The 18,668-nt window shown below is 39.9% G+C and overlaps 1 protein-coding gene across 12 annotated transcripts in view; it reads left to right on the top strand.

Moving 5' to 3' along the window:
- The window catches only part of TPK1 (thiamin pyrophosphokinase 1), a 311,398-nt gene that overhangs the window by 168,508 nt on the left and 124,222 nt on the right, over positions 1-18,668 (top strand). For 11 of the 12 annotated variants that reach the window (XR_010387697.1, XM_026121431.2, XM_064506634.1 and 8 more), the window contains one exon: positions 16,913-17,008. The exons of the other annotated variant lie outside the window; for it this stretch is intronic. Coding sequence is in view for 10 of the 11 variants with exons in the window: in XM_026121431.2 (XP_025977216.2) it covers positions 16,913-17,008 (96 nt within the window). In the remaining variant the exon portion in view is untranslated. The remainder of the gene's footprint in view (positions 1-16,912; positions 17,009-18,668) is intronic. 12 annotated transcript variants of the gene reach the window in all.

Below are 18,668 nucleotides of genomic sequence, written 5' to 3'. Positions count from 1 at the left end.
AATATAAGGTTTCCTTGCTGTGCTGGTTCCAGAACCAACCGTGTATCTGATGCCTCCGGTTTCTGACTGTATTCGGGAGTCTCGGGCTTGGCTCTCCTGAGTGAATTCACAAAACCTGCGTAGGCTGTGGTACCCACAGCTGGGATGAGGAACTCATCTGCATGTGTAAGGAAATGTATGTATTTCAGCTGAATATCACTTGTATTGTCCTTTTAAATATTAGTAGGTAATTGCTACAGATTGCAATCTATGTACTCTTCCCTGCCTGCCTGAAAGTATAGCCCCTTTCTGAATTTAACCTGATTCATCTCCTAAAACAGTTTCAAATCTTTTTGAAAGTGGGCTTCCCTGGAAGTCACTAGTAGGCTTGCTTGTCTTTTCCCCCATGTTCTCCCATTTCTTCTTCTTCCCAGCCTCCCCTGTCAGCAAAGACATTTCTGGCTTTGAGGCCAAGCTAATTAGGTGTCCCTGGGATGCCGTTGTCCTGATTGATCTGAGCATGTCAGCAGCACGACCTGCAGCACCCCTGAGCCTGGGAGCATGATGTAAAGGTGCCTGAGACAGTTCTGTGCAGAGTTAGCACAGATACAGCACTGCTTGTGCACTTGAGTTTCGCTTGTGATGGGCTTATAGGTTGTGGGTCGGGAATCAATGACACAGTAAAGCCCTTACAGCTCGCTGAGACACTTGCAGAGTGGTTAGAATCCAAAGTACTTCCAAAGCATTGCTGTGCCCTTGGCAATGGGTTACTATGTGTAATTATAGCATAACAATTATTCCACTAGTAGTTCTTATCATTCTGTAGTATAGGAAATAATAAATGTCTGCTGTGATTAATTTTTCAGCTGAAAAAGCCATCTCTGTAAATGTACCACTGAGCAAGAAAAGCTACTGTAGTGGTACAATTAAACAGACAGTGTTTATTCTTCCCCCTTTTCTTCCCTAGAGTTTCACTAACAGTTCACTTAAAAGTAGATATACTTGATTTAATCCTGCTAATGCTATTTTGCCTCGCTATACAGAGGAAGGGTGGCCCAAGATAAATCAATAACAGAATAAGAGATGATGTCAGTTTAGGGGCAAGGCAGAGTTACAGGAAATGGAATAATACACATTATCACTGGCAAGTCCAGTTTAAGTAGGGAGGTGTTGCAAGGCACTGGAACCTGCGTCTAAAGTGGTTAGGCAAATTTATTAACTTGTTGATGCTTGCCTACTTGTTTCTGAATACTTTGTTTCCTTTGCCGCTTTTGGTTTATAGATTTCATTGTACTTCCCTGCATTTGGTCTTCAAATGAAGTGTGCAATGCCACAGTTATTTGTCACTGGCGTTGTCATGGTACCTGTGAGCCCTGTATGCTTAGGTGCTTGTCCTCCCTGCCCCTGCCTCTCCTTGCAGCCTGCTTTGAAAAGAGCAATTCCAGTGGGCCTGTGCTCCCTCCTTAGGCAAATGCATGCTCTGTTCTCTCTGCCACTGCAGGTGCCTTGTCAGAGGTTTTCCAAGTGTGACCAAGGGTTGCTGCTGTTCCTGTGTTGTTCCTGTAGGATGTGGGCTTAGATCATTCAGTGCTTCCTGAGAAAGAGCTGGTGCTTTCATCTCCCTTCCCAGTCACGAAGAAAAATTGAGTAAAAGGGATCCTCAGTTTATGTTTCTGCATATCAGTGTTCTTTTTTTCCTCTCCTGTGATGTACAAATTCAACACAGTGCTAATCAGTCTAGCTCAGTCTACTCCACGCAGTCATTTCTCCGGATAATGCCAGGCCTGAGGGTGGAGCCGTCTTCCAAATGTGAAAAAAGGTGGGCTCACTTCAGAGCAGACTGGGAAGATGAGCGGATCTCCTGCTGTTGGTGATAGACCAAGCTGGTGATGGGACCCAGAGCTACCCCAGCTGCTTGTCAGGCAAAGGGCCAAAGCAGGAACTGGGAAGGGTGGGTCGAAGGGCTGTGTTCAGCTGCGAGTCGGGACAGGGTTTGCCTTGCATTGTGGTGGTGCTTTGTTTGGTTTCAGGGTGCGGTTGCCCTGCAAAGGGGCAGGCTTTTGTCATGGTGTGGCTGGAGGGCTGTTACTGAAACGGTGGCCTTGGATCCTCTCAGAAAGAACTTTTTGACCAAAAGGTTTGTGCAGAGAAACGAAGTTAGGGAAAACAGGGATAGGTCACTAGTGACTATGGAAGGATCACCAAAGGGAGCATGGGGAAGATTTACATGGGTTGCTATTTTCCTTGCAATTTACATTTTACCTTGCCTTTATTTCTGCCTCTGAGCTAGAAATTTAGAGAAGTGGTTGTTGATGGCTGTAGGTGATTTGAAACATGGGAAATCAAGTAATTCAATTTTCGAATGAAAGAGGAAAAAAGAAGAGAGATGGGTGGTGCAGAAGGAATATCCTCTCAGATCATTAACTTGTGTTTGAGTCGCTGGAGATTTGCAGGGTGATAGGGGAGTGCAGTACTAAGTAGCTGTTAGGTACATTTCTTTTAAAGAAAAGAAAATTGGGTAAGAGAAGCTGGCAGAAGTATAGCATATCCTTGTTCTGAGAAATGGGCTGTTTGCAGCAGAGTGATTGACAGTGCTTGCAGGAATCCCATTGAGATGAATATGCTATTAAAAAAAAAGTCTATGAGAGCAGTAATTCATGATTTACTCCAATCATATGAGGTACCATGAAAAGTGGAATGGAAGACGAACTTGCAGTGACACAAGTCTCAATAGCAGATCGAGCTTTAGTATTTGGGACCTACTGCCTTCACTCCCAGGTGTGTCCTCCTCTTTGCCAGACCTAGGACTTCAGCACACTAATGTTTTCTAAGGTATATTTCTATTTTTGTCTGCTTGTTGCCTCCCAAATTCTTTATATATATATATAAAGCCATTCTTTATATATATAAATATATTGTTTACATATAAATATATATATACTTTGTCTCTCTTCTTGCATGTTTTCAGCAAGAAATAGTTGGATCTTGTACGGTATAGTTGTTAGGCGCTCAAATCTAAAAAGGGTCTTTCAAGGAGTGTAGAATTATCCCATACCCCAGACTAGAAAGCCATGCTTTTATATTGGTGTAATATCAATGACAGAATGTGACCAAATTACCAGGGGCCCTTCATATTGGTTTTTAGGTAAAGTCACTGTGCTTTGTCACTTCAAAAGATTTGGAGAAAATGGCATGTTTTACTGAAGTAAAAGGAGCTCTTGCTTTTTGGTTATTCCATCTCAACAGGAAGAGAAAGCTCGGTTCTGTGTTGCATCATACAAAATATAGACGTTGGTTGAGTTCTTATTGCAGGAATTGATTCTGATGGAAGATGCTGAAGGTACGGCACAAGCTAATCTATTTAGATTCCAAGAGTTACGGATTGCTAGAAGTTAAGGAAAAATGTGACTTGAAGCTGAATGTTACATGATGTAAGCGAAAGAAAACAACCCTCCTCTCTACATCTCCCCTCGATTTAATTTTTGCAGAGATGCTATTTTGAGAGTATAAAACAACGAGTTTGGGGAAATACAACCCTATGCAACTTCATCAAGCATCCTAACATTGACTAATAACAGCAATCTGTCATACAAACATATCAAAATAATTGGCTGTGCTTCATTGGTAGTGTTGATCAGACTGCATGGCAGTACCTTCTGTCACCAAAATGATGTACAGTAAGTGTGCAGATGTTATTTACAGTGACCTACTAATTCTTCTTGAATGAGGGACTATATTTCTTGCATATGATAATCTTAGCTTTTTTTAAAATGAGCTCTGTTCACTCTCAGCCAAATTATTTGGAAAAATAATTTGTTAATTAAAATATCTGGTGCTATAGCTCTTTCTGAAGCTTAGTATTCTCAGAATTTTGGCTGAGCTTGCTAGGAATGAAGAAAAATATTCCTGCTGTCAGAAGGACAAATGTTATGTGGTCTGTTGCAAAACATGCAGAACACAGTTTTCCCTTTATGGGATATTCTTAGGTAAGTATGTGGTACTTCTCTTCCTCTTACATTACAACAATCTTGCCAAATTGTTTACTTGTTTTATATTCGTCTGAATGATCACACTGTTTTTCTTCAATGAATGCATTAAAACCAATGTATTTTACATTCCACTAGACTGTGTTCAGATACCCGTTTTAGGAGTTGACTCTCACATTCAAAATACTATCTGATTGAAAGCTCTAGTTTTGAATTTCATTTGCATTGCATGCACAAAGAAGTTGGAAAGAAAGTATCTAGGAAGTAAAAGTACTGACTTCTTGGAAAATATTTAGCAGTGTAAGAGAATAATTCTTAAAGTTTATGTGAAGAAAAGGTTTAAAATAACAGTATCATCTTTCATTTAGTGATAATATAATTTGATAAGAAGAACAACTTTTGCTTTAAATCTGCTGCAAAAAACATTTCCACTGTGAATCTCCGATGTGTTTCATTCAGCTGAAAAAACAGGCGAATCACTTACTTCCTCTGTTTTGATATTTTTATTTTTACTTGATGCAGTCTGTAATTCTAGAGAGCTTATTTTTTGAATTTCCAAAGGAAGCAAAAGCTTTGATGATGGCTAAAATGAGGATGCAGAATAGATGACGACTGATATGTTTTTATGCTAACTTCTGTTCTGGAAAACTCAAGGTGGAGAAATTATGTGTTTTAATAATTCTAATATAGAAAAAGAACAAATGTTTATGCATGGCTGCCTTTAGAACTGTGGAGGAGGGTAGGAGTTGGCCTTAAGTAGCTGTTTGGTTGTGGCTGCCTTACATGTCAGTATCATTTTGATTCTTGGTGTTGTATGGACTGCCTCATGAGTGGTTAATCATCAGTTTTTGCAATGCACCCTAGAAGTATTAATTCATTAGATACTTGCAGGACAGGATGGAGAGAGGCCACAAGCAAGGCCTGCGTAGGTAGGTGCCTAACACCGGAGAAGGTGGGAACCATTTAGTGTCTGAATCTGCCTGGGGAGCTGTGCACTGGTGGTTTGGCCAGGTCATGGGAGATTTTCATCTCCCCATCAGTGGTTCAATGAATGCTGCCTCAGGGCCTTCATCGCAAGATGCTTTGTTTTGAATGCCTTGGCTGTGGATTGTAAGACTGAAAACTGGAGGAGAGATGACTGATTTGTGGTGAATAGTAAAACTAGGGTATTGTCTCCAGATGCCATGGGTGGACAACTCATAATTACCCAGAGATACGGTGAAAAGTGTGGGGGAGTTGTTGTTTGTTTAAGGGGAAGCTGTTAAGAGTCAGAATGTTCTGGGATCTGTTGACATTTAGAACATGAGCTACAGCTTTAAGAGCAAAACCTCTCATCACAAATGGATTTTGTGGCAGGACTCAGGTACAGAACTGCAGTCCCGTTATGTAACTAGAAGCACAACAAGTTCAGGCACAGAAATGAAAAGCTCTAGTGCCTTCTCTCTGCAGAGAAAAGCTGCTTTGTGTATCACATGTATCACATATATATACCACATGCATTGCTCATCTATTGCTTTTGCTTTTCTGTTTTCTGTCTCCGGATGCTAGGGATTTTGAAACGTGCGTTTAAAGAAAGATTAGGAGAGATGTGGTGCTGGGCATTGCATGAAGTAGGGGTTTACAAGTATATAATGCCTACGTGCAAGGGGGATATAGATAAATAAAGGAATGTTTAGTGAATATCAGGAGAAACTCCCAGTGGGATCTGTTGTGCTGTGACAGTTTTCCACTGGAAAGAAGCAAAACCACTGTGGCTTGAAAAATCTTTTAATTAAACTGCACGCAACACTGGAGAGTATACTGTAGAAAATCATTCCCCTTAGAAAGATGGACAGGATCACTGAAAAGGTCAGGTTAATCTCCCCATTTTATGATGTAATTAGTGTATTAATCACCTTCTCACAGAAAATCCAGCCCTGGAAAACACTAAGAAAGTATTTTCTTTGCTAGTCTTCTCAGACCTTCAGAAATGCCTGACAGACCTTTAATAGAATGGTTTAAAGGGCAGTCACTGATGTTCATTATTGCTTAAAACTGCTTTGCAGCGGGAGGCGTTTGAGTGGTAAAGTAAGGTCTCGCATTGATTAGTTGGTAGGGCTGTACTGTGCTTGCTCAGTGTGCACGTAGCCTCCTTAGCTGTGAACCAGCCTGTTGGTCTCCCAGGAGCAGTGGCAGTGTTTAGGTCTGCTTAGACTGCAAAACCCATCAGCGAAGGCACAGAGGTTCTCAGGTGGAGATCCTAGGCTGAGCTTTGTTGTAACAGGTACACAGCCAGTTTGTACACTAAAGGTTGATGATATCCACTCTGTTTTGGAAGCACAGCAAGATGTGTGATCTGCACATGTGTGGATCTGCTTCAGAGTTGAGCAAGATGCAATCAAATAACTAACATAGGTGAGAGAACTGTACAATTTCCTCCAAACCCCACCCAAAAAATTGCCCCTTGAAAATATGCAAATGTAGCCCTGCTGAGCTTCTGACATCTCCTCTCAGAGATTTTTGAAATTGTAAGCTTTTTTTTTAGATCTCTGATAAAAATGTAGAAGCAAGCCTTAATATCTTTTTCTTTTTTTTCTTTTTAACAGCTCTGGTTTAAAATAGAGGATGGATAGAGTGAAGGGAAATGAAAAAGGAGAAGTGCCCAGATGCTACTGTGTTAGATAGAATAGGGTATTATGGAAAAATTATATTGTGCCTTACGATCTCAAGTATTGGTATCAATGAATGGTTAGTCAGGTTCATACAGCAATTATGTTAACCTGCACAACTGATGGGAAGTTCAAAGCAGAGTAGGATGCTCCCGAGTCTGATGCTTTGTCTTGACAGCAGTTAAGGGAAGGACTTGTCTTGCCTCCTCAAGACACAGCCTTGAGTGTCCCTGGCAGTCCTTAAGGCCACTTTGTCCTCAAGTGTGCACCCAACTGTTGTTGACACTTACTTTCCTATCTTAGGATAGTATGCAACTCTGCTTTTTTGCTGTATTCAGTTCCTGCAAACAAGTTACGCCTCCTTGTACCAATGGCTTTAGTTTGCGAATGTACCCTGCCTGGTCCATTACCCTTTGTTAATGACAGATGCGCAGGGCCAAAGTCTGTTCTCAGTCATGTTGGTGGAGGGCAGGGTTGCTGCCTTGTTCAGGGTAATTCACTTCAGAGATACACCAGAGCATTAAGGGAGATCAGATTGTGGCCCATGTTATCTGGAGACAGGCATATCCTATAAAATATAATCTATTCAGTCAACTATGACTAGTCAGTTAGCAGAGTGGTTAGTGGAATGGGATCTGAACAGCTCCTGTTAGATCAAGAAGATGACTGCATTGTGTCTTTTTATAGTGTCTGTATATATTGTAGGATGATAACTTGCCAAGGACCACAGCTATCTGTAAGGAGAGCTAGACATGGCACTGGTAGGCTTCAGAAAACACTTTTGCTATCTAAAGGAAAAGAATATCCTACTGGGAGAGACCTAGGGAATGCTGAAGCAAAGCATCTTATTCCTAAGCTCTATGTTGCTTGAAGAGCCATTGCAGTTAGTTGGCTGCGCATTATTTAATTTGTTCAATTTAATGTTTGTCACCTGTTCAAGGCTTGAAGCCTGTGAAATGCAAGTATTTTCAGTACAGTAAACTGATTATTCAGGTATTTAGTTGAACAGTCCCCTGAGTAGTTATTTACATGGCAGGTGGAGGGGAAAGGTAGGGAGAAGGACACACAGCTCAATTGCAAGACATGTTCCCTGCTACTAAATCTGCAAACTCTACCTATTGAAAAAGCAGGCCTTAAAGTACATCCAGAAGATAAACCCAGATGATTTCCAGCACACCAACTAATCAAGCACTTTCAGAGCTAAAGACTTAATGCTTATCCACCAACTTCACATTTAAATTAAATTAGATTAAGAGTAGTCAAACCCCTCTGCTGATCAGAAATACAGCAGCTATGTGAATATGATGTGTGGACTTTGATTATTCAAGAATCTACCTCAGTTATGTGGAAATACAGCAAATATCCAGAATTTCACTTGGAAATGTATTCATACTCAGTGGAACACTCACTAGTAATGAAGTCAGAACTGCTCTGCTGGGCAGTGGTTTAATTTTCCTGAGCTTTCCTTTATGTCTACCCAAATGTCAGCGTGTCAGTTATTTGTGTTCAGAGCTCCCAAATGGTTTGGTGATCTTTGGCGGAAGAAGATTGTAAAGCTAGGCTTACTTTTTGTGTTTTCTTTTTTAATTTTTGTTGTTATCTTTGCAGTATCACTTGTTGAAATATAGAGCAATTTAACTTAATTTTTGTTTGAATTTGGAAAACTTGTTCACACTGGTTTACACAAAGATTAGGCATCTGAAAAAATCTGTTCAGTCTTTATAATTCTTGGGCTCATCAAAGTTCAGGTCAGTACAAAATACTCTGGCTAAATAAATAGCAATGTGCCCCTTGACATTGACATCCTTTACATCATTGATCCCTCAGACATTAGCATCTGTTGAAAGTGATCTGCCTAGATAAGGCAAAGGAGACAACCATAGATTTAAAGTAGCTGTTCCTTCATGGAAGAAGAAGAAATATGACTGCAAAGAAGGCTGCAAAACTAAAGGAGGAGGAAAAGGGGCTGGGTACTTTGTTTAAAATGTTGAACATAAAAACTGACTCACTGAATAGGACCAATGATATGTATAGTCATTCCCCTTCAGACCTGTATGAAATGATCCTGAAATGACTGAATATTCTAAACAATCACTAATCTCCCACTCTGAACACTAGAATAAATCTCCCACTACAGAAAGTTTCTGCTGTTACTTCTAACATACAGCTTTTATGCTGAGGCTGAGAGGTTTCAGAAGGCTGTCAGACAGAACAATAACAAGGGAAAAATTGAGTGTTATATAGCCATATACCTATACAAGTTAGAAGTTAATACAGAAATTTAAGGCAAGAGGCTGTTCAGAAAGGAAAACTAACAAGCAGTGGGAAGTAATCAATGCCTTTCCTGAAGGACCAGTCTTGGGACTAATCTCTTGCTATTTTCATTAATGCCACGGTACAAAAAGGAAGAATGAGCTAATGAATTGTATCAATAGCACAAATATTGGAGGTTTTATCTGTCCATAGAAGGATACTTCTCCATTCAATTTGCTGTCTTTAGGTAATTAAACTCTTTGAATCCCTTTGTAGTCTTTTTGTATGTGTGGACAGATTTTCCCCCCCCAAAGTACCATTTTCGTGAACATGGTACACATTTGGGGCTTAGTCTCAATTAATTCAGTCCAGTGATCAATATCTGAGTTGCAGCTCTACTCTCACAAACCAAATTATTTTCAGAGAAATTACTTACATCTGAAACTGTCAGATGCTAGCTAAGGAACAAGAATTCTCCCATGTAAATCCTGTCTGAGTACGAAAGAGAGCTAAGCTGTCCTGACCATGTATATTTTAATATGCCTAATGATTAGAATTGTCTTGCAGAGAGTTTTATGCCTTGCAGTTCAACATCCCTTTTGCTATTTTCTTTGCACTTTCATAGTGAGAGTGCTGTTGGATTCTTGGCTGCTGGCGAGAGATCATATAGAGATAGCATTTAGGATAACTAAAATTTGTCAGCCCAAATCCTTGAAAACACCCTAGTATAAGCCTTGCTGTTGTGTTCCGTGCTTTTTGTACCTTGAGATGAATCTTGAGAATTGGTAATCAGTCTGGAAAGTGAAGTCAGTTCAAATACAGTGTCTGCCTATTAACTTTAGTTCTTTAGAGCATTTGTCTTCCCACACGATAAAACGCAAAAGCTGTTAACCTGGAGCCCTTTTAATTAAAAAAAAAAAAAAAGAAGTTCTGGATAGGTTACTGTGCATAAGCTGTTGTGGGATTTGAAATTCAGACAGTCTCTGTCTCTCCCCCACCTCATAAAAGATAACCCAAATTGTTGAATTTTGAGGAATAGTTCATGTCCCATTTCTTCAGCTTTGCGGAACATGGGATTTGTGGCTGGGATAGCTTTTTTTTTTCTGCTTTATTTCGGGAAAGTGCTTGGCCCCTATTTGTGTTACGGCATTGGTGCTGGGTGCCAAAGATAAGTATTAGTTCTAACTAATTGTTAGTTTACACTTGCACACTTGTATATGTCTAAGCATAATTACAGTGTTTAGAGACATTACAGTTCTTTCAGTCTCGGTGCAAAGTGCCATCAAGTCAAGAAAAAAGCCTCTCGTTGACATCCCTGGCTAGTGGCTTACGCTGTCCCTGATGAGTAGCACGTGTTTCGCTTCTGTCAGAGACTGCTTCTATTCCAATGCTCTCATTTCCCTTACGTGAGTTATGTCATCTTTTCATATATAAATGCACATGTATATAACAGTAATTTGTTTACATGTAGCTTTCCAAGAAAAGCAAGGTAGCATAATCAGTCCTATTATTAGGTTAGGATCCAAAAGGGCCTAATCAGCTTGGCAGACAAAAGATTTTCACTGTAGTGACTGTAGAGTGAGTCTGACCGTCAAGTAAAACTACTCTCTCTGAACCTTTGTTTCTCAGCCAAGGAAGGACACGTAAGGGAAATTTCAGAGAAGATCCAAAAATAGCAGGTGGCTGTCACTGCTGTGCTGTGCTCAGTTTTAATCATCAGACTGGAGAAATAACATGTCTGGGTTGTGCAGGGATGTACAAATCTAGGTTTACTGTTTAATGCCAGAAATGAGAGATTTGGGTTGCGTATGTGAGACATGCAGCTCCTGACAGGCCCTTTACCTCAGTTTTCCCACACAACATTTTTACCTTTCCTCTTGGTTATTTAAAAGTTCTAAAAGATTTTGGCGGTCTTCTGATAAAGGTGTTGTAATGATGTATATTTTATTATGCTTTCTGACCTGTGGGTTAATATCTAATGTATTTGTTTTCATTCACCAAGGAATATTTATTAATAAATCCAAAGAATTTTCTCCAATACAGACAGTCACTGCGAATTTATCCAGCAAACGTAATGACAGTTGTGCTGTTTGGTCTTCTTCTTTTGAAGGGTTTTTTTTTTGAGTTTTTGGGGGACCTGTGGTTTGGTTTGTTTTTTGATTGCTGTTGGTTATTTCTTTGGTCTTTTGCTTTTCAGTTTGTTATAGGTGGCAAAGAAGGTATCTTGGCTTTTTTTGATATTAGTCTGTGTGGACACAGACTCATATTTTGTTCATTTATAGTAATTCTCACTGTTTCATGAACAACAGACTTTTTTTTTTTTTTTTTGAAAGGTGGCAACCTAATTAATGCAGAAGAACTCTTTCATTGCTGCTATCTCAGTGTTAAAGATGTGGTATAAAAAAAAAGCTATCCTCCATCAGAAGCCACATGCTGCCTCATTAAAAACAAAAAAAGGAAACACTTTATATACTTTGAAAAACACCATATCAAAATAGAAATGGGGTAAGGGAGGAGAGGCTGCAGCTGCTGCAGTTGAAGTTTCAACTTCAGAGCTATTTTTTTAATGCTTGTCAAATTTGACAAGTTCATGTAGCTTCTGGTTTGTGGAGGTGTGCATGTATTTACATATATTTATTGATTTTGTTTCATGTCACCAGACAATACTTGTTTAATAAATCAAGTGGTGTTATATATAGTTAGAAAGAAGTGATGGTCAAAAGCTGACATCCTTGTGTTCATTTTTTAAGAATGGGGCTTTCATTTGAGTATGGTCTTCAGTTATTTGGCTTCCATGCTTCATCATGATTAATAAATTGCTTTAGTTAATCTGAGTGGCAGTGTCACTTAATGTGCAATTGGACAAGTCAAATCATCAGCCACCCCAGAGCTAAGGATCAAGCAATCTGTACAGTATTAACTTTGCATTGATGCCAAACATTTAGCCAAAGTTTGAGTCAAAAAACTGGAAGGAAAATATATTTCACTTAATTATATATTTTTGGACATTTAAATATCCAAAATCATTTTCTCATTTTCACCAATTACACTCATTTGTTTTTTTCTCTAATATAAAATTCAAAAGGCAATTCATATAATTAGACTGATCCAGAAGGAAACTATTCAGTACTTGTTTTTCAGCGCTATTTGAAACTCCCAAAATGCAAAAGGGTTTGACTGTTGACTTTCCTGCTGTTATGTAATTCATACAGATTCACCAGCTACATGGTTCAGTCTGCAGTATGGTTTTGGTCCCACCTTACTAAATTAGTCTTCACTAACTTAGGGCCTAAGGGAATGTATGCATTTTTTTAGGCCTATCAGCTGCTCAGGCTAAGTGTTCTCATTCTCTCTCCCTTTCTGTCTCTCTTTTTCCCTTTCTCCAACCCTATCCTTCAAAATATTTTCAAAAATCTGATGAGTCATTTTAGTCTGCTCGCATGCGCCCTGTGCTGGACTTCCATTCTAGAAGAGTTATTTTGAATAATTCATGAAATGCTTGGACAAAAATAGAGACAACCATTTTCAGTGGGTAACTGTTGCCCTTGGAGGGAAGATTTCCAAGACTAGTTTTTTTCTTTCTGATATTGATTGAATGTCCTGGTGTCACAGTGCCATCCCCCTAATACTGATGAAGTGATAGAGCATAATGACTGTCATCTGTTAAACTTGTCTGATTTTGCATCCACGTATCTATCTTCTTGGCTAGGCCTGGCCCAAGACCCAAAGTCAGACCCATTCCCTGTTTTTACTTTCTGTCCACTGATGCCTTGTATGTTTTTCCTATGGTGGTTTTTCAGTATCAGCTGCATTGAGTGCAGTTCAGAGTGTAAATACTTGTGTGCATATTTGGGTGTGAAAAAGTTCAACTGACGAGAGCTAATATCTGAATAATATGGAGGCTTTGGGTTATTATCCAAATGGGCAAAGGTGAAGGAAAACTCCAGAGAGGCAAAATGACTGAAATTCCCTGGGGCCAGAAATTCACATTGAAAAGAAGAGAGAAGCTCTTTGTTGCTAACTACCCTCTTCAGGCTCTCTGAAGTGAAAATATTGCATATCGCATACCCATGCAGTGCAAATAAGGGAAATATGTTAGGAGAGTCTGGAGTACATGATGTATGAGAAAAGGTGCTGTGCTATTGTTTTGAGAGGCTCTATGAACTGTCTGTCCTCTTCTAACTTCCGGCTAGGTGTTTTTCCTGTGGCTGCCGTTAACACTATACATAAGTGCATCTGTGTGGAGATTGCTACCTTAGAGTTGAGCCTCAGTCCAGCAGGAATTGTTAAACACAGGCTGAACTGGATGTCACTGGTGTATTCGGTGAGCACAGTGGGACACATGCTTCAAAAGAGAGATTTGAATGACTTGCCATAGTAGGGTCTTGGAGGTAGAGGGCAAATTAGGAGATATTCTCTCATAATTATATCCTCATGTTCACAACGATTAGAGAAAGAACAAACATGACTTTCTTTTAATAAGAGATTAATAAGGATATGGGGGAGCGGACGTCTACACACTGCTTTCTTCAAACATGCAACATGCTGTGGTGCATAATATTTCTAAAAGCGGGAGAAGCACTGAGACGTTCAGATTGATGTTTCAGGGTCTGTCTGATTTCCGTGTCTGTCTGAAATATAGGGTTCAATAATCCTATTATGTGTGTCTGGCACACTCCTCCTTCTTTAGCAATGAGGCTCCTTTAACTGCTATAATGAGACAGAACAGCCAAAGCCTAATTCTGTGGTGCCTCATCCTGTCATTCAGCAAAGCTATATCGTCATCACATGCAATCTATTGTTTTCTTTCCTGCTGTGTGGTATTGATTTTTCTAACCTTTCTTAATGTTAAATTTGTTTGGCTCTTTAAATTTCTTACCAAAGGTTAATGCTATTAAGTTGAGCAGGTATCTATAAAACTGCAAGCATTATTGCCTATCTTGCAATTATTATAGTGTCCTTTGATTAAATCCTGGTTGCACTGGTAAGCTCTGTGTCTTGAAGATTTTTCTGTCATTTGTGAATAATATAGCAAAGGTTGAGAAGAACTGCAGTTGAATTGCTGCCCAATACTGTGAGAAACAGTGGTTTAAAATACTAGATTTGATATGTCAGGAGTAACAGATTTATCTAAAAATCTCTTACCATCAACGAACATGAACTGCACAGGCGTTCCCACAAGGTCATGAAGCAGATGCAGGAAGGTCTGAATGCTGCTGCCTGTCCTCTTACCCAGCACGTTCTGCCCGGGCCAGTTTCTTTAGCATCATGGCAACAGGAACAGAGCCAGTAATGGCTATCAATTCCAGAACTGATGATCCGTTTGTCACGGAAAGGGAATGAGGTATCACAGTTTAATTTGAAGGATTTGGTGGCTTTAGCAGTGATAATCTGTCAGCGTTTTTCAGTATGATCTACAGTGGGACTTGCATAAAGTGTCAAAGCTGCAGACAATGAGTGAACAGTTTCAGGCTGCCGCTGTTAAGTTGGGTGTCATTTTTTGGTGCTGCTCTCATAGAATCATTGTGGTATCAATATCACAGGTACAGTAACCTGCCTTTATAATAGTGCATCTGTCATCCCATTTATAAGTTTAGAAGATCAGATTTCTGTGATCTGTCTTTGAGGCCTTTCATTGTAAACATGTGCAGAAGACTCTGCCTGTTCAAGACAGGTTTGAACATAGTATGTCTGTAAGATGAGGATTTTAGAGTGTGGTGCATCACAGCTGTGTTCAGGAGCTGTGGTAGATCACTTACAATGCCCTCCAGCCACCACGTTGAAGCCATCTCTCCTCAGTAGTGCCTCACAGTTGCTCTGAGATATTTCTTTCTCATCCAAGAATATCTTGAGAAGCTAGGCAAGGGCTAACCTCAAGTGAAATGTTGTTAACAGTAGAAAGCATGAAATAAAAGCTGTTGTAGGTCCTCACTTAAAAAAAAACCCAGATAGCTGAATAAGTTCAGTCTTTCCTGGGTGGAATGCAGAATTGCAGTCTACCCGTGACTGCCAAAAGCTGACTATCCAAGGAGGAGATCAGGCTTGTTAGTGATTGCAGGAAGGAATATTTCAGAAGTACTGAGGGGAGTTTAAATCTATTGTTTATAAATTGGTACCTATAAAGCACTTACTTTGCCAGCACCGTGGAGCCAAGGAATGGTCCTGGCACAAGATAAAAGACCACCCTTCTTTACTGTTAATTTAAGAGCTAGTAACTCAGGTTCTGTCTCTTCTCCCGTGCTCAGCAGTAGCTGTCCTTGCCATTGATTTAGTCTTCATCTGTCATGTTCTCTTGCTGTTCAAAGACTGTGAAAGTCTGGGGAGGTTCTATTTATCTGTAGTTTCTCAAAGCTTGGTCTCTTTTGCCGCTATTAATGCCAGTTATGAGGCTGCCTGACAGCACCCCATTCTTAGTGAATGAGACATCTTTCCATTTAGAGTGGGCCTTGATTAACAAATTTCCTTCAGTAGTTTTCAGGCCTCTCCATCCCTCTACCTTCCTTGGGCTCCCTTGCTGTCTCAGGCTGGCCCTACAGAACATGTGTTCCTTACAGAACCTGAATGGCTTGTGCCCCTTCTTCCTCTGCAAATTTTATGTTTCAGCCATCGCTGGTGAAAAGGAGAGTGGAGACCAAGCAACTCTTCAAATGGCCTGACACTTAGCACTGACTTCTGGTCTCCAGCTGTGTTTTCCCTAGCCTCTTCGTGGTGGCAGCAGCAGTGTTTCTACAGGGGAAGTCATTGATTACGTATGTTGATGCAGGTATATCGTGCCTCCCCCTGGTAGGCCTGTTACTACTACTTGAAAAGGCATTTAGAGCAGTATCAGGTACTGGAAAGGGTACAACTTTACTTGTGAACAGTTTTCCTTTCAGAAGATTTTGAGGAGGAAGAAGAGTTAACAATAAGAAGGATGCTATTATCTCCTCTCTTACCTCTTTCTCTTCATCTGTATCCTCTACTGCATGACAATTTTTGTTTGTTTCTGTATGCATTCTGGCTGTGCAGGGGAGCATTTCGGTGATAATATATGTCTTCCAATTGGAGACTCGTTATCTTGTTGCTTGCAGTCTACTAAATGCTATCCACATTACTGATCTGGGAAATTTTACCTTCTATATCTTTGTTCTAATCACTGAGGTAGAAGCAGCTTGAAAGTTTGAGGATTTTTTGATCTAACAAAGTAATGTAGTTTATACACATATGCACACCTACAAAGACTGTACTCAATGGGTTTTTTTTGTATCAGTTGTTACTGTGTATTGCAGGAACATAAAATATGTCAGATAAAGACAAAGCTAGGAAGCTTTTAAGGATACACTGAAGTAGTAGGAAAGGGAACCTCTAAATCCAGCTTGTGTGGTGGTTCTTATAATATACGATGCTGCATGGGTATTTTTTATCCTTGAAACCTCTTTGAGTGGTGACTTTATGTGGTAGATGTGCTTCACTTTTGCTTACTCAGTTCTTTATCAGAGGCTTAGGAATTGCTTTAGCTCTGAATTAAGAAGTCTGAACTGTTTTCTCCACTTTAACATGCTCTCTTTGGTATCACTGCACTCCAAGAAAGTTATTTTATATCACTGCAAATTAACTAACACAACTTTACTAGTTCCAGGAGGCTTGACATCTTTATATCATGTTTCAATACATGTAGCAAAAATGTAATAACTGTAGAACCAGAAAGGACAAGCAGTCATTTTCCTAGAACCTGATCCCAGAAGTTAGTCGTCACCCAGAACTCATCATGTAAGAATTTGTCAGTCCAGCAGAGCATTGTAGAACATACTTATCCAAATCGACGAATGTACATTTTGGGTTTGGGAGATCTAATCCTGTGCCTATCTAACATCTATTTCTTAATAATTTGTTCAGCTAGAACTTAGGGTCTTTAGGCTCCCTAAGGATGATAGTCTTTTACTTAATCCTGCATCTCCATGTGAAGACTTTAAGAATTGTTAACTGCAGTTAGTATCACCAAAGTTATTGAAATTGAAAGATGACAGATGTTTTACTTTTCTCTCTGTTTTATTGCTTCTTTACTAGGGATGTGAGTTCATAGAGAACAAGGATCAGGACTTCACAGACTTCACCAAGTGCCTTCAGATACTTCAAAAAAAGATAGAAAAGAATGGTCTCCAGGTAAAAAGCACCACATCTTTGTCTCTGCCTCTTAGTGATTACTCTTCTTTTTAATGTAGTTAGGTTTATGTTTTAAGTTTGCACTGAAATAAAACAACATTTTCTGTGGCCTTGCTGTTCTGAGGTTTTGCCACGTTTACAGCACACCTCATAAACACTGATGCTTCTGCTAAAAGGAATTGCCCAGTTTGCCAACGAACAAACATTGACTTTCTTAAAAGGCAGCTTGTATTGATTTCTGTTAATGAATTAGCCAAAGTGCTGCAGAGCTGTTGTGGCTGATGTTCAAAGCAAGAGTCCCACTTTGGCATGTAAATATGTTTTCATGTCTTGGCATACTGAGCCTTGATGTTCATCTCTCCTCCTCCTCTCCCAAAGGTGAGATGGAGGGGGAGAATCTTACCTGCCGATATTACATGTGATGAGCCAACTCCTTCTGCAGAAGGTTCACCTGGAATCAAAGGGAACCTTTGCAGAGCAAGCGGTGGACTAAACTTAAAAGGAACCCTATGGAGTTTTCAGCTGTTCATTTCACTGGAAAGGCAGACGAGGCAGCGTTCCCCCTCCCCTTTCATATGTTGGTTTTGGGGGCCTACCTGCTTAGTGTCTCAGGGATGTAAAGTTAAAATTTTTTGGGCAGGGCAATTTTTGACACTATGAATTGGTGGCAGATATGATCTTGGCATTGCTGCCCTTTCCTCCTCATAGAGCATCCCCTTCCTAAGGGACAAACTCTCCCGGAAAGGCTGAGTCTCTCCTCCTTACCTCTGGGTGAAAGGAACTGAGAAGAAGCATTTGCTGCATCCTCTTAACAACAATGAGGGCAAGAGCCTTCTAAGAGGACAAAGACAGCAACACAGGATGTAAGGAGGTGTGTAAACCTCCTCCTTTCCCATTTTCACTATAGCAGGATAGGAAAATTGACTGAATTCCTGAGATGACTTGCTCCCCCACAAGGCAGCAAGAGTTGGAAATGCCTTTGTCCTCTCCTCTGTCCAGGGAGACACATAATTAAATAGCTTTTGCTTAAGCTATTTTGAAATGTCTTAATCTTCTAAAATTGATGGATGTCCATAGGAAACTTCAAAATGCTGTCCTACAGTACCCATCTTTATTTGCTACCGCTCTCTCCACCCTCAATAGATACTGTTTTTTGTCAATTTTCTTCTCCATCAGTATACACAGAGATGGGAGGGTTTCTCCATATTACAGCTCTCTTATCTGTCTGACTGTGAGCCACAAGCTGTTTATATGGTAGTTGAGGGGTTTGGCTTTTCCCTTTCTGCGGTTTATCATCACAAGAGCATATATGGCTTTCTTGGTATCTAGGACAGGAATGATAACGACTGCTATTGGAACAGATGAGATTTGTTTTGACTATGACAAGGTGTTTCCCCTCTTTAAAGAATTGCACTAAGAATAATGAAGGACTTGGATGTTTCCTGGCTTCATTTCATTATCAAATTCCACCTATTGCTATAGAAGGATTTTTTTTTTAAGATATCACAAGAGAGTTTTGCAATGAATAATTAAAATGAGAGCACTGGGAACCTGACATCTAGAGATGTGTTTCAAGAATGAGTAGCCTATTCGTAAGTTTTTGAATTCTTTGATTTCTCTCCTAGGTAAAGCCACATGTTAAGTTGGGTAAAGGATATTG

The sequence above is a fragment of the Dromaius novaehollandiae genome, chromosome 2 (genome assembly GCF_036370855.1).
Source record: "Dromaius novaehollandiae isolate bDroNov1 chromosome 2, bDroNov1.hap1, whole genome shotgun sequence".
Taxonomy (NCBI): domain Eukaryota; kingdom Metazoa; phylum Chordata; class Aves; order Casuariiformes; family Dromaiidae; genus Dromaius; species Dromaius novaehollandiae.
The sequence above is the reverse complement of the archived record's forward strand: the minus strand, read 5'-3'. Positions and strand labels throughout refer to the sequence as shown.